This window comes from Hemitrygon akajei, chromosome 24 (genome assembly GCF_048418815.1).
Source record: "Hemitrygon akajei chromosome 24, sHemAka1.3, whole genome shotgun sequence".
NCBI lineage: Eukaryota > Metazoa > Chordata > Chondrichthyes > Myliobatiformes > Dasyatidae > Hemitrygon > Hemitrygon akajei.
The window spans coordinates 21,322,968-21,338,090 of record NC_133147.1 but is presented as its reverse complement, the minus strand read 5'-3'; the positions used below and the strand labels follow the sequence as shown (position 1 = coordinate 21,338,090).

Here is a 15,123-nt window from a genome sequence, read left to right as displayed (position 1 = left end):
AGTTCCTAGCTCAACACTCACCCAGCACGGATGGAAAGAATAAAAAGCACCTGGCCCATTCAAACTCAGGACTATTTGCCTCAAAGTCCAGTGCTGATACCACTACAACACTGGCTGGCATTCCCACTATTTGCCTCCTGCCTATCAACCAATGCTCTATCCATACTAGTATCCTTCCTGTAATACAATGAACTTTTATCTTCTTAAGTAACCTCATGTGCAGCAGCTTGTTAAAGGCCTTCTGAAAATCCAAGAATTCAATGTCATGAATTCTCCTTTGTCTATCCTGCTTGGTATTTACTCAAAGATTCCAATAAATTTGTCAGGCAAGATATTCCCTTAAGGAAACAATGCTGACTTTGGCCTATTTTATCATGGGCCCACAAATATCTCAACGCCACATCATTAACAATTGACTCCAACATCTTCCCAACGTCTGAGGTCAGGCTAACTGGCCTATAATTCCTTCTTTCTTCTGCCTCCCCTCCTTCTTGAAGATAGTGGTGTTACGTACCCTGTAACTGGGTGTTTGACCAGCAGAGAAAGAAGAATCTGTTGGAGTCTGGTGGTACCAAACTAAAGGTGTTTATTAGTAAACTACACAATACAATATCAAAAATGCAAATATACATATAAAACAAGTTAGCAGTAATAAACCTAAAAGTGTAGGAATAATAATAATCAATAATAAACAAGCTCTATCGATGTCTAGGGGTAAATGAATTGTCATAGAAAAGTATAAAGTTCAGTTCATAAATGCTGAAGTAGTTATGGTTGTTTGTGTTGAAATCGTTGGAGAGAGAAGAGAGAGAGCGAGTGAGATGTAGACAGCTACAGCAGCCAAACCTTCCTGTTGCCTTTTGATTCCGTTGCACCGTTATTGTGGTGGTCATTCAGCTCTGACCCCTCTGGTCTTCAGTTAGACCGTTCTTCTGTGGTGGACTCGTCACTCTGGCATGAGTGGACACACACACACCTCCCCACCGGCCCTGCTGTAACACTGTGAGCTTTACTGACCGATCTCCTGGTTCGGTCTCCCGAAGCCCCCACCTTTCCCGTGAGTTCCAACACTCAATCAGTGTCCACTGGTGTGTCTGAAGATTGTCTCTCCAGACCTGTCTTTTTATCCCCACTCATGGGCTCTCAGCTATCCATTAACTCTGAATGACTGTGTCCATCAAATCAGGCCACTCCTGCTATCTCCCGAGGAATGTTAACGAGCAAAGTAGGTAGAAGGTAAATAATCCTTGTAGAAGTCATAATACAGTGAATCAACAGTCTTTCTCCCCCCTCTTATCTGTAGCAAATGTTCTTGCCTGGGCTTTATCTCTCTCTCATGAGCAGCGTAACAACAGCAATAGTTTCGTAGTTCTCAGGAGGGGGGTTGGGAATGGTTAACTCTGCACCCCGTTGTCCATCAGGTCTGTCCATCACTCATAACAGTGGAATGACATTTTTTAATTTCAGAACCCTGCAGTGTATTCCACCTTCAGACCTTTCAGCTTCCCAAGCACCTTCTCATTAGTAAGAGCAATTGCACTCACTTCTGCTCCCTGACACTCTCAAACGTCTGGCATACTGCCAGGAGCCTTCCACAGTGAGGTTGGATGCAAAATACTCATTCAGTTCCTCCACCATTTCCTTGTCCCCCATTGCTACCTCTCCAGCACCATTTTACAGCAGTCTAATATCTACTCTCAGCTCTCTTTTACTCTTAAATATCTAAAAACACTTTGTTATCCTCTTTGATATTATTGGCTATCGTGTTGGTGCGTGGCCAAGTGGTTAAGGTGTTCGTCTAGTGATCTGAAGGTCGCTAGTTCAAGCCTTGGCTGAGGCTGCATGTGTGCCCTTCAGCAAGGCACTTAACCACATATTGCTCTGCGACGACACCGGTGCCAAGCTGTATGGGTCCTAATGCCTTTCCCTTGGACAACATCAGTGGCACGGAGAGGGGAGACTTGCAGCTTGGGCAACTGCTGGTCCTCCACAAAAAAAACCTTGCCCAGGCTTTCCAAGGCGCAAATCCATGGTCTTTTGAGACTAACAGAGGCCTACACTACACACACACATTATCGGCTAGCTTACATTCATATTTCATCTTTTCCCAATCTTTACCCTCTCATTAATTTTTAGTTCTATTATATGCCCTCTTTTTTCTAAGTTCAAAGTAAATTTATTATTGAACTACATATATGGCATCATATACTACCCTGAGATTCATTTTCTTGCAATAAGTGGATAATAGAAAACTAATCATAATAGGATTAATGAAAGGTCACATCAACTTGGGCGTTCAATCAGTGTCTATAAGACAACAAACTGGCAAAATCCAAAAAGAAAGAAATATAATGATAAATAAGCAATAAATATCAAGAACATGAGATAAAGAGTCCCTGTAAGTGATTCCATATGCTGTGGGAACATCTCAATAATCAAACAAGTGAAGTTGACTGAAGTTATCCTCGTTGGGTCAAGAGCCTGATGGTTGAGGGGTAATAACTGTTCCTCAATCTGCTGGTGGAAGTCCTGAGCCTCCTGTACCTTCTTCCTGATGACAGCAGTGAGAAGAGAGCATGTCCTGTGACCACTTTTCATTTTTGGGAGGGAGGAGGAGGAGGAGGAGAAGAAGAAGAAGAAGAAGAAGAAGAAGAAGAAGAAGAAGAAGAAGAAGAAGAAGAAGAAGAAGAAGAAGAAGAAGAAGAAGAAGAAGAAGAAGAAGAAGAAGAAGAAGAAGAAGAAGAAGAAGAAGAAGAAGAAGAAGAAGAAGAAGAAGAAGAAGAAGAAGAAGAAGAAGAAGAAGAAGAAGAAGAAGAAGAAGAAGAAGAAGAAGAAGAAGAAGAAGAGAAGAAGAAGAAGAAGAAGAAGAAGAAGAAGAAGAAGAAGAAGAAGAAGAAGACTCTTAACTCAGAGTGGAGTCATCGGGACGCCGTCCTGACAGCGTTTTGTTTATTAGCAGGCTTTCTTGCTGTTATGAGGCCAAGTTGCTAGCTCAATGCTCAACCCAGCACGGATGGAAAGCATGCAAGGGAGCTGGCTGGATAGAACTCGGGAGCCTTTGCTCTGAAGTCCAGCGCTGATACCAGTATGCCACCAAGCTGGCTTTTACTTACAATGGACTTGTCCATATTCATTACTGCTTTCCTGTGACAGTGCTTCATGCAGATGTGCTCAATGGCAGGGAAGCCTTTTACCCGTGATGGACTGGGTTGTATCCACTACTTTTTTTATAGGATTTTCCATTCAAGGGCTTTGGTGTTTCTACACCAGGCTATGATTTAGTCAGTCAAAATACTCTCCAGTATACATCTATAAAAGTTTATCAAAGTTTTAGATGTCATGCCAAATTTTCACAAACTCCTAAGGAAGTAGTGCACTGCAGTGCTTTCTTTGTAATTGCACTTACCTGCTGGCCTAGGACAAGTCCTCCAAATTACAACATCAAGGAATTTAAGTTGCTCACCCTCTCTGCCTTTGATCTTCCAAGGTGGACTAGCTCATGGACCTCTGGTTTCTCTCCTCCCGAAATAAATAATCAGCTCCTTGGTCTTGCTGACATTGAGATAGAGGTTGTTGTTATGGCACCACTCAGCCTGATGTTCAGTCTCCCTCCTGTGTTCATCACCACCTTTGATTTGGCCTATGAAGTGTGTTGTCAGCAAAATGAACATGGCATTGGAACTGTGCTATTATGTTTTTTTTTTACCTCCCTTATTAATTGCATCACCCTGGCTTTAGAGTGCTTCTTCTTTGTGGTGAATATATACTGTGCCTTCCAATTTTATCTCAGAAGTTCCAGCCTTTGCTGTTGTGCCATATCCATGCTATTGTCCCCTTCTGATTAACTTTGGCCAACTCCTCCCTCACACCTCTATAATTTCCGTTACTCCCACTGTAAACTGATACAACTGACTTTGGCTTCTCCCTTTCAAATTGCAGGGTGAAGTCTTTTGTATTATGATCAAACTCCTAACGGTTCCTTTACCTTAACCTCCTTAATCAAATCTGGTTCATTACATAACTCCCATCCAGAATTGCCAACACCCCTAGTGGGCTCAACCACAAACTGCTCTAAAGAAACCATTCTCATAGACATTCTACAAATTCTCTCCCTGGAATCTAATACCAACCTGATTTTTGCAATCTACCTGCATATTGAAACCCCCCATGATGATTGTAGCATTGCCCTTTTTACTTGTCTTTTCTATCTCCCGTTGTAATTTGTAGCCCACATCCTGGTCTGTATATAACTCCCATCAGTGTCTTTTCACCCCGTACAATTCTTAGCTCTATCCAGAAGCATTCTACATCTTCTGATCTTATGTCACCTGTCTTGAAGGATTTCATTTCACATTTTACCAGAAGAGCCACCCACATCCTTCTACCTACCTGCCTGTCCAATGTGTAGCTTTGGATGTTAAGCGCTCAACTGATTTTCCTTCAGCCACGACTCAGTGATGCCTACAATGTCATCCCTGCCAATCTATAACTGTGCTACAAGACCTTATGAATGCATGGCAGAGGAACTGCTGCAAGGGGCAGGGCTTCAGGTTTCTAGATTATTTACCTTATTCTGTGTACTGTGTGCATTCAAAGATAAAACCGGTTCTGTACTCATCATGTTGTTAATTTTGTCCCATGTTACACTTTAACTCATCCCACTGACTGTAATTTTGCCCTGTCATCTCTCTGTCCTTCCTCATAGTCTCATTACATATTGCCTCTGTTTGAAACCAACTACCCCTTCCTCAGCCCCATCTCTCTGAATCCCATCCCCCTGCCAATTTAGTTTAAAACCCTCCCCAACCACTCCAGCAATCCTGTCTGCAAGGATATTAGTCACACTCCGGTTCAGTTGTAACCGTCCCTTTGTACAGGTCATAACTTCCCCAGAAGAGATCGCAATGATCCAGAAACCTGAAGACTTGCCCCCTGTACCAGTTCCTAAAACCATGCATTCATCTGCCAAATCATCCTATTTTTACTCTCACTGGCACGTGGCACAGGCAGCAATCCAGAGATTACTACTCTGAAGCTCCTGCTCTTTCAGCATTCTACTCAACTCTCTAAATTCTCTCTTTCAGGACCTCCTCCCTTTTCCTACCCATGTCATTGGGTACCAATATGTACCAATACCTCTGGCTGCTCACCCTCCCCTTTAGAATGCCTTGGACTTGATCCAAGACATCCCTGACCCTGACAACTTGGAGGCAATGTAACAACCGGTGTCCTCTATGCGCCCACAAAATCTCGTGTCTGCTCCGCAAACCATGGAATCTCCAATCATTACTGCAATTTTCTTCTCCTGCTTCCCTTCTGAGCCACTGCGCCAGAATCCGTGCCAGAGACCTAGTCACTGTGGCTCTCCCTTTGTTCAAGTTTATCACTGTACATAGGCATAAGATACATGGGGTAAAAATGCTCTGACAATCAACTTCTGGCTTCAGCACCACATTTCATTACGAGACGAGGACCAACGTAAATTACTGAAATATTTATATTATTCACTATGTGTGTGCGAGGGTGCTGTGTATCAGTGTGTGGTTCTGAGTGGGTTTATGCCTATGTGACTGAGCATATGAGATAGTTTGACTTATTATTTCTGCCTCTGCCTGTGTGTGAGTATATGTCTAAGAGTGTTTCTGTGTGAGTGTGCATGTGTGTGTGCGTGAGAGAAAGGAGAGGGAGAACAAGGGAGGAAGTCAGTATATCTGTGAAATTGTGTGTATATAAGACAGAGAGACTGTGAGGAAAAGAGAGAGTCTAGTGTGAGTGTCTGAGAGAGAGAGGGAGGGAGAGGAGAAATTCAGAGTTTGTATCGGAAAGGGTGTATGTGAGAGAATTTCGGTGAGAAAATCTGACTGAGAGTCCTTGAGAGAGAGAGACTAGGGAAAGAGTGTGTGTGCAAGAGAGAGAGACTAGGGAAAGAGTGGTGTGTGCGAGAGAGAGAGACTAGGGAAAGAATGTGTGTACGAGAGAGAGAGACTAGGGAAAGAATGTGTGTGCGAGAGAGAGAGACTAGGGAAAGAGTGTGTGTGTGAGAGAGAGGACTATGGGTGAGAAATAGAGTGTGTAAGAGTGAGACTGTGTGTGTGAGAGAGACTGAGTCTGTGAGAGAAACTGGGCATATGAGAGAGACTATGAGTGTACGTGAGAGATACAGACACTATGTGTGTGAGAGGCATACAGCAAGTGTGAGCAAGAGAGTCTGTGTGTGTGATAGAGAGAGCTGAGCGTGTGTGAGAGATAGACTGTATGTGTGAGAGACTGAGTGTGTGAGAGAGAGACTGGATGCATGTGTCAGATAAACTGTCACTATGTGTGTGTGAGAGGGAGACTGAGTGTCAGTGAGAGACTGAGTTCATGTGAGAGAATGAGAGACTGAGAGAGACTCGATGTGTGTAAGGGAGACTGTGCAAAAGAGACTGAGAGTGTGTGAAATAGACTCTGTGTGTGCATGAGAAACTGAGTATGTGTGAGAGTGAGAGACTGGTGGGTGCGAGATCAAGACTGAGTGTATGTGAGAGAGTGAGAGAGAGACTGAGAGTGTATGTGAGAGAGTGAGAGAGAGAGACTGAGTGTGTATGTGAGAGAGTGAGAGACTGTATGTGTAAGAGATTGAGTTGTGTAAGAGAGAAAGAGATTGTGAGTGTGTGTGTGAGTAATTGAGTGTGTGAGAGAGAGACTGAGTTTGAGAAATTGAGTGCATGAGAGATTCTGAGTGTATGAGAGAGACTGAGTGTTTGTGAGAGACCGAGTGTGTGAGTGACTGTGCATGTGAGAGAGACTGAGTGTGTGTAAGAGAAACACTATGTGTGCAAGAGAAACTGAGTATGTGTTATAGAGAGACTGAGTGTGTGAATATGTGAGACAGAGAGACTGAATGTGTGTGAGAGAGAGACTGTGTGTGTTTGAGAGAAAACCGAGTGTGTGAGAGAGAAACTGTACGTGTGAGAGAGAGAGACTGGGTGTATGTGTAAGGATAAACTAAGATTGTAATTGAGAGAGAGAGTGAGTGTGTGAGGTGAGACAATGTGTGTGTGCATGAGAGACTGTGAGAGACACTGAGATAAAGAGAGTGTGTGTGGGAGGGAGAATGTGACTGTGTTGAGGTAGACTGGAATGTGAGAGGGAGACTGTGTGAGAGAGAGTGTATTTGTGAGTGTGCGTTAGAAAGAGACATGTGTGTGAGATAGACTGAGTATGTGTGTATGAGAGAGATGAGGAGGCTGTAGTTAAGATAGAGCGACTGTGTATGAGTCTGTATGTATGTGAGAGAGACTGTGTGTAGGTGCATGAGGTAGAAAGACTATGAACATGGATGAGACTGTTGTTAGAAAGTGACGACTGTGTGTAAGAGAGAGGGACTGTGTACTGTGTCACTCAATGGGAGTGAGACTGCATTATGAATGAGAGAAACTATGTGTGAGTGAGAGAGCGACTGTGAGAGAGATTGAGACAGAATATGTGAGTGAGAAAGAGAGACACTGTCTGAGAGATTGTATGTGTGTGCGAGAGACTGTGCACGAGTGAGATTGTGTGTGTGTGCACGAGTGAGATTCTGTGTGTGAGTGAGAGAGAATCCCTTCCCCGAAACACTACCGCATTCCAGACGCCGAGCTGCCAGGTTGGAGCGGATCCGCACAGGATACGCTGACGTGCCCCGCCAGGCCAGGAAGGGGAGGCGTGTGTCCAGTTCTTTTCCTGTGTGGGATCCATAAGGAAGTGGGGGAGAGAGAGCGAGCGCGAGAGAGAAGCGCCATAAGGGAAGGACAAAATGTGGGAATGTCCGAGGCTGGAGCGGCCTCTGGGTGAGTGAGTGACGGACGGAGAGAGGGAGGACGACGGGGACACACTCTCCACAAACTTCCCACAAGTTCCAGGAGGCGAGGAGGGAGGACGACGAAACCGATCGGGAACATGTGTTGTAGGGTGTGGGGCTCCCGGCGTTCCGGGTCCGAGACCCTTCCTGTGAGGGAGAGTAAGGAGGAGAGGGGGGCGAGGAGGGGATGCGGAGGGATGGGGAGACGGGGGCAGGGGAAGGGGGAACGCAGTTGTTTCTGTGGGCGGAAGTAGGGGAATGGGACAGGCGTGGGTGGGGAGAAGGGGAAGCACCTTCGTCCGCCTGGGAACCATTTCCCTCCCTCTCTGTCTCTCTACCTTTCTCTCTCTCTCTCTCTCTTCTCCCTCTCTATCACGCTCTGTATCTCTCCCTGTTGTCTCTCTTACTCTCCGTCTTCGTTTCCTCCATATTTATCTCAGCATCCAGCATTTTTCTCTTTTCTCCCTCCGTTTTCTGCCGCTCTTATTTTCTGCCTCACTATATGCCTCTCTCCCTTCTCTTCCCGACCTTTTCCCTTCCTCCCCTCAAGCTCTCTCATCCAATCCCCTCTCTTCCCACACATTTCTCTCTCATCCATCTTCCCCTCTCTCCTACACCAATGCCCCTAATGTTTCTGCTCTAAACTCTCCCTTTCCATCTCTCCCCTTCCCCTCTTGCTCCCCACTTCCCCTCTTCTCTCTCTCCTCTCCCCTCACTCTCACCACATCTCTCTACCTGCATCTCCCTCATCTTTATCCCACCTCCCCTCCTCCTCCTTCTTCGACCTTCTCTCTCTCCTCACAGTCCCACCGTTCTTCCCCCTCTCTGTCTCCTCTCCCTCTGTCCCCGTCTTTCACTCTGCTACCCCTCCTGGTTCTCATTTCTTCCTCAGTCTCCCCTCACCCTCACTTCTCCACCTACCCCCATCTTTCTCCCTGAGTCTTTATCCCATCTCCCCTCCCCTCCTCTCTCTCTCTCTCCCCTCCTCCTGTCTCTCTTCTTTCCTCTCCTACCTTTCTCTCCTCTGTCTTCCCACAACCCCACTGCCTCCCCCCTCTCTGTCTCTCCCTCTCTCCCCCCTCTGAGCCTCTTCCTCTGCTGTTCCAGCTTCGCGCCATGTGACCCCTGCTGGCCCGGGAGGTGCCGTAAGGCGACACGGCAAGGAAGAGGGGGAAGAGGACGAGGTGAGAGGACATTCCTGCAGCAGTTGGCGGGTCGAGTGGAGGAAGAAGCAGAGGATCGATCAGAGAACCAGGGGAGGCGAGGGCAGAATCCCCCGCACCCCTTCCAGTGCCTCTTGCCCTACCTCAGCATCAGAATCTGTGAGACTGGTGGGGAGCGTGTGGGATTAACTTACCCGTCACTGATCTACAGCTGCGGAGGGCAAGTGGGACGCCCCAACTGTACTGGGACCTCCTGGAGGAAGGGGCTTGACACCCTGTCACCAGGACGCTGCCTGTGACGGACAGCCCCCCACCTGGGGCCCAAGGGACACACAGAACAACTCTGTCACGTTTGCGAGGAGTCTCGGCCGTCGACCTGTCACCATCCCTGTGAGCGGTTCTCCTGGGGGACTTCCGATCTCACAGACGCAGTCATACATACAGATACTCTCACTCACACGCACAAACACGAGTAGGCAGACAGACGCAAGTGTATAGGCACACAGGTATACAGATAGACTCAGGTATAAAGGCTCACACACACACACACAAACCCAGGCAGATAGACACATAGGCAAACGAGAAGCTTACGTGCAAGCGCATTCACAGGGAGAGGGGAAAAGATACAGGCAAAAGGACTCAGGAAGACAGGGAGAGAGGCACTCACAGGCAGACACACACATAGATGCAGATAGGGAGACATACATAGGTGAACACAATCTTAAGCAGTCATAGGCGAAGACACATAGACACACACACACACACGTAAACAGGCGGACGCCACAGGTACCGCAGCGATGCCTATCCTGAAGCAGCTGGCCCCCCAGCAGTCAAAGCGGCGTTCCCGGCCGGACCTGACCCGGGAGATGATCAGTGCCCCGCTGGGGGATTTCCGCCACACCATGCACGTGGGCCGAGGCGGGGATGCCTTCGGCGACACTTCCTTCCTCGGAAGTCGCCCGCAGACCTCCCCTGCTGCCACCTCCCCCTCCACTCTGCACTCCCTTCCTGAGGAAGAGGTGGGAGGAGAGGAGGGAGCTCCACCGCCCCCGCTCACACCAAAGGGAGGGGTGGGTGCGGATGAGGAGGGAAGGGTCCGGCCCGGAACCTCACCTGGGGGGTTGCCTCTGAGGCGCGCTGACTCTGTGCTCTCCTTCCATGTTGACCTGGGACCCTCAATGCTGGGAGATGTGCTGGGAGTGATGGAGATAGGGGAGCCTCCCCAGGGACCCCAGTCACCAGGGGAGCAGGGTCCCGGGACCCCTCCCAGAGTGGGGGAAGGGGAGGAGGGTGAGTGGAGTGGGAGGGAGGGTTTGAGGGAAGAGGAGGAGGAGAGTGTGAAGGGGAAAGGTGAGGTAGAGAAGAGGGAGGGGGAGTTGGGGGAGGGTGAGGAGGAGCGGAGAAATGGGGAGAGGGAGGAGAGGAGCGGCTCTATCCCCAAGGAGGTTGAGGAGGAGGAGGAGGAGGAGGAGGAAGATGAGGGTGGTGAGTGTTACACCTTTGAGGAGGAGGAACAGGATGATGAAATACACGTGTAGGACAAGTCCCGACTCCACTCCCCCCCCCCCCCCCCCAAAACCATTATGGGCTTAGCAAGCTGACCACTCACTCTCTAAAGGGTTGGTGTGGGGGGGGGGTCTAGTGGGGTGTGGGTCTTTATTTATCGTCGTCCTATCTATCGTTGGGGAGCCCCCAGTCCCGGGACTGTGCTTGGAGGAAGCCTCGTGTTGGGTCTGTCCTCTGGGAGTGTGCGATGGGAGGTGCGGAGGGAGCTTCTCACTGTGTCAGACACTGGTATTGTGTGGTAGGACGGTGTCGGGGGAGCTTCAGTCTGTGTCAAAGTTTGGGCGAGGGTTACAGGATGGTGTAGAGGGAAGACCACTCTGTGTCCAAACATGGGAGTGAATGATAGGATGGTGCAGAGGGAGCTTCACTGGATTGGGTGATGGGACAGTGCGGAGGGAGCTGTGCTCTGTGTCTGACCCTGTGAGTGAGTGATAAATGGTGTGGAGGGAGGTTGTCTCTGTGTCCAACCCTGGGATTGGGTGACTGGACAGCACAGAAGGCACTTCACTGTGGCCGACCATAGATTGGGTGATAGGACAGTGCGAAGGGAACTTCACTCTATGCCTGACCCTGGGACTGGGTGATAGGACAGTCGGAGGGATCTATATTCTGTCTCTGATCGATTTGGGAACAGTATCTATCTGTAACTTTGACAGTCTTCCACCATATGTCTGTTTGTTTCCATTACCTGCTGTTATGTTTATAACCTCAGACATTTTGAGTCATTTTATTGCCTGTGACATTTTAAAAAGAGATTTTGTTGAAATATATTCTTGCTAAACACTGAGATGGCTGTCTGGTTGTATATGACAGACTTCTGTTTAGTTCTGTGGGGCAGAGATGATCTCTTTATCCAACTGTAGAAAAATATCTCTCAGCGGAATTGACCACATACGTACGTAAACAGATGCTGTAGAAAGCGAATAATTCACAATGGTTTTCCCCAAAATGCATTTTATATCCAGACTATTAATGTTCCTCATTAATACTCTAAAACCCTTTGATTAACTTTTATTTTAGTTTATTTGCAGTATGATAAGTTTTCCTGTTCAAAGGGAGCAGGAGATGGGTCCCGGAGGGTTTAAAGGGAGTGGGAAAAGGGATCCTCGGTGGGTATAAAAGGAGCAGAAAATGGGATTCTGGCGAGTTTAAAGCAAGTAGGAGAAGGGGACCTGGTGGGTTTAAAGGAGTGGGAACAGTTCCTGGTGGCTTTAAAGGGAGCAGGAAACAGGGTCTCTGGTGGGTTGAACAAACCAGGAAACAAGGCTCCAGTGGGTTTAAAGGGAGTGGGAAGCAGCGTCCCAGTAGGTTTGAAGGGAGCGAGGAAACAAGGTCCCAGTGGAGTTAAAGGGAGCTGGTGACAGAGACCCAGTAGGTTTATAGCAAATGGGAAATGGGCCACAGGGACTGATAAATGGGGTTCCAGTGAGTGTAAAGAGACCATGAAACAGAGTCCTATGTGTGTAAACAGAATGGGAAAGATGGGGCTGTCCCAGGAGGTGAGGGTCCTACGTGATAGATGCTGCCTTTTTGAAGCACTGCTTTTTGAAGATGTCCTCAATAGTGGGGAGCGTAAGTGCCCATGATGGTGCTAGTTGAGTCTACAGCCCTCCGCAGCATCTTTCGATCCTGTCCATCGGAGCCTCTATATCAGGCAGTGATGTGACCAGCCCAAATGCTACAGCCTTCGGAGACAAACCAAATTACCCCAAGTAGAGCCAAAGAACTTCTTTGAAAGTGGTGTCACAGGTAGATAGCGTCATAAACAGAGTTTTGGCACATTATCCTTCACGAGACAGAGTACTGGTTACAGGAATAGAGATGTTCTGTTGAAATTGTATAAGGCATTGGTGAGGCCTAATTTGGAGTACGTTGCGGAGTTCTGGTCACCTACCTACAGTAATGATAGCAATAAGATTGAAAGAGTACAGACAAAATTTACAAGGATGTTGTCAGGACTTTGGGACCTGAGTTATATGGAAGGTTGTCAAGAGCAATCATGCTCATGAAATCATGATTGCTAATGGCATACGATGAGGCACATAATGATGATGATGAATAGGTTAGCACTTTATTCCCTGCAGTGCAGGAGGATGAGAAGAGACGCATATAAATCTATCAGGGGTATAAATAGAGTAAATGCAAGTAGGCTTTTTCCCAATGAGGTTGGGTGGGGCCACAACTGAAGGCCATGGGTTAAGGGTGAAAGGTTTAAGGAGAAGATGAGGGGGGAGTTCTTTAGTCAGAGGGAGTGGGCAAGTGTGAAGCGAGCTACGTGAAAGTGGTGCATGTGGGTTCAATTGCAACATTTGAGAGAAGGTTGGACAAGCACATGGATGGGACGGCAGTGGTCCGGGTACAGGTCGATGAGATTAAACAGAATAACAGTTTGGCACAGACTAGATGAGCCGAGCAGCCTGTGTCTGTGGTGTCCTGCTCTATGACTCTAGAGGCACTAGCATGCCTTTTTCGTGATTGCATCAATGTGCTGACCCCAGGACAGATCATCTGAGATGCAACGCCAGCCACAATAATGAAGTTTACAACAGGGTTCAGATCAGCTGGGAAGGTGGGCCAAGGCAAGGCAGATGGGATTAAATTAAGATGACATAAATACAAGAGATTCTGCAAATGCTGGAAATCCAGGCAGGATCTGGTAGCCATCCATTTTAATTCAACTACCCATTCCCAATGCACAGCTTCCTCTATTGCCACGGTGAGGCCAGTCCCATGTTGGATAAGCAGCACCTCAGATTCCGTCTAGGTAGCCTCCATCCTGATGGCACGAACATCAATTTATCTATCTTCTGGTGATTTCTTTCCCTTCCCCTCTCTTTTTTTACCTTCTGACTCCCCTCTTACCCCTTCTCTTCTCACCTGCCACCACCTCCTCTGTTGCCCCTTCTCCTCTTTTTCCCATGTTCACTCTGCTCTCCTATCAGATTCCTTCTTAAGACTTTTACCTTTTCCATCTATCACCTCCCAGTTTCTCACTTCATGCCCACTCCCCTACCTTCCTCCTCACCTATTTTCACCTATCACTTGCCAGCTTATACTTCCTTTTCCTCAACCCCACCTTCTTATTCTACCCCACCTTCTTTTCCATCCTGAAGAAGGGTCTCAGCCTGAAATGTTGACTGTTTATTCCTCTCCGTGGATGCTGCCTGACATGTTGAGTTCCTCCAGCATTTTGTGTGTGTTGCTATGTTAAATTCAGACAAGTTCAGACAGGAAGTTATGTTGCAGCTTGATAACACTCAGGACTTTAATTCTTGACAAGTGTGAATTGGTGCATTTTATAAACACGAGATTCTACAGATGCTAGAAATCCACATACAAAATTCTGGAGGAACTCATACATTAACCCTTTCATTCCCAGGATAGTGCTTGTAAACCTCTGGACTTTCTTGAATGCCGAAGTTCAAAGTAAATTTATTATCAAAGCACATATTCAGTATCTCACCACATTCAACCCTGAGATTCATTTTCTTGCAGGCATACTGAGTAAACCCTTAACAAAACAATAACCATAATAGAATCAATGAAAGACCACACCAACGATGCAAGTACAAAAATAAATAATAATAGACAATAACTATCGTGAACATGACATGAAGATTCCATAGGAAATATCTGCAGGTTGTGGGAATGTTTTAGTGAAGGGGCAAGTGATGTTATCCCCGCTGGCTCAAGAGCATGATGGCTGAGGGGTAATAACTCTCCCTGAACCAAGACACGTGAGTCCTGAGACTCTTCCTGATGGCAGCAGTGAGGAGAGAACGTGGCCATAAGACATAAAAGCAGAATTAGGCCATTCGGCCCACTGTCTCTGCTCCTCCATTTCATTATTGCTGATCCATTTTCCCTCCCAATCCCAATTTCCTGTCTTCTCCCCGTAACATTTCATGTCCTGAATAGTCAAGAACCTATCAACCTCTGTTTTAAATACACCCAATGACCTGGCAACAGATTTTCAGATTCACCACTCTTTGGTGAAAGAAATTCCTGCTCATCTCCATTCTAAATGGACAACCCTCTATTCTGAGCCTCTGCCCTCTGGTCCTAGACACCCCTCTGTGTGGTGGGAGTCCCTAATGATAAATTGTACTTTCCTGCGAAAACTCTCTGTGTAGTTGTGCTCAATGGTGGGGAGCACTTCATCCAGTATTCTTTTTTAGATATGGGTCCGAAACAAGCCTGCATGGACTGGTTGGGCTAAAGGGCCTGTTTCTGTACTGCACGACTTAGTTCAGGTTATTGTCATTCAACCACACACCTACACATCTAACGGAAACATTGTTCCTCTGGGGCCGAGGTGCAAACACAGTGCGTATGTCTTAAACTTCATTTAAGTCAGGAAACTATGTTGCAGCTTGATAAAACTCTAGTTAGGCTGCATTTGGAGTATTATATACAGTTCTAGTCACCCAGTTATAGGAAGGATGTCAAAGCTTTGCAGAGGGTGCATAAGAAGTTTACCAGGATACTGCCTGTATTTGAGGGTATGTGCTACGAGGGGTGATTGATAAGTTCGTGGCCCAAGGTAGAAAGAGTCAATTTTAGAAAAGCTAG

At 47.1% G+C, this 15,123-nt stretch overlaps 1 protein-coding gene across 1 annotated transcript; it reads left to right on the top strand.

The window, feature by feature from the left end:
* The first annotated feature begins 8,617 nt into the window (after window positions 1–8,617).
* cdc42ep5 (CDC42 effector protein (Rho GTPase binding) 5) lies at window positions 8,618–11,338 on the top strand. The gene has a single exon (XM_073028522.1). The coding sequence runs from the start codon at window positions 9,783–9,785 to the stop codon at window positions 10,521–10,523; it is 741 nt and encodes a 246-aa protein (XP_072884623.1). The 5' UTR covers window positions 8,618–9,782; the 3' UTR covers window positions 10,524–11,338.
* Window positions 11,339–15,123: the final 3,785 nt, after the last annotated feature.

What these genes read in the sequence shown, in the direction of transcription:
- cdc42ep5 (XM_073028522.1), top strand. Translation starts at nt 9,783, where the DNA reads ATGCCTATCCTGAAGCAGCTGGCCCCCCAGCAGTCAAAGCGGCGTTCC.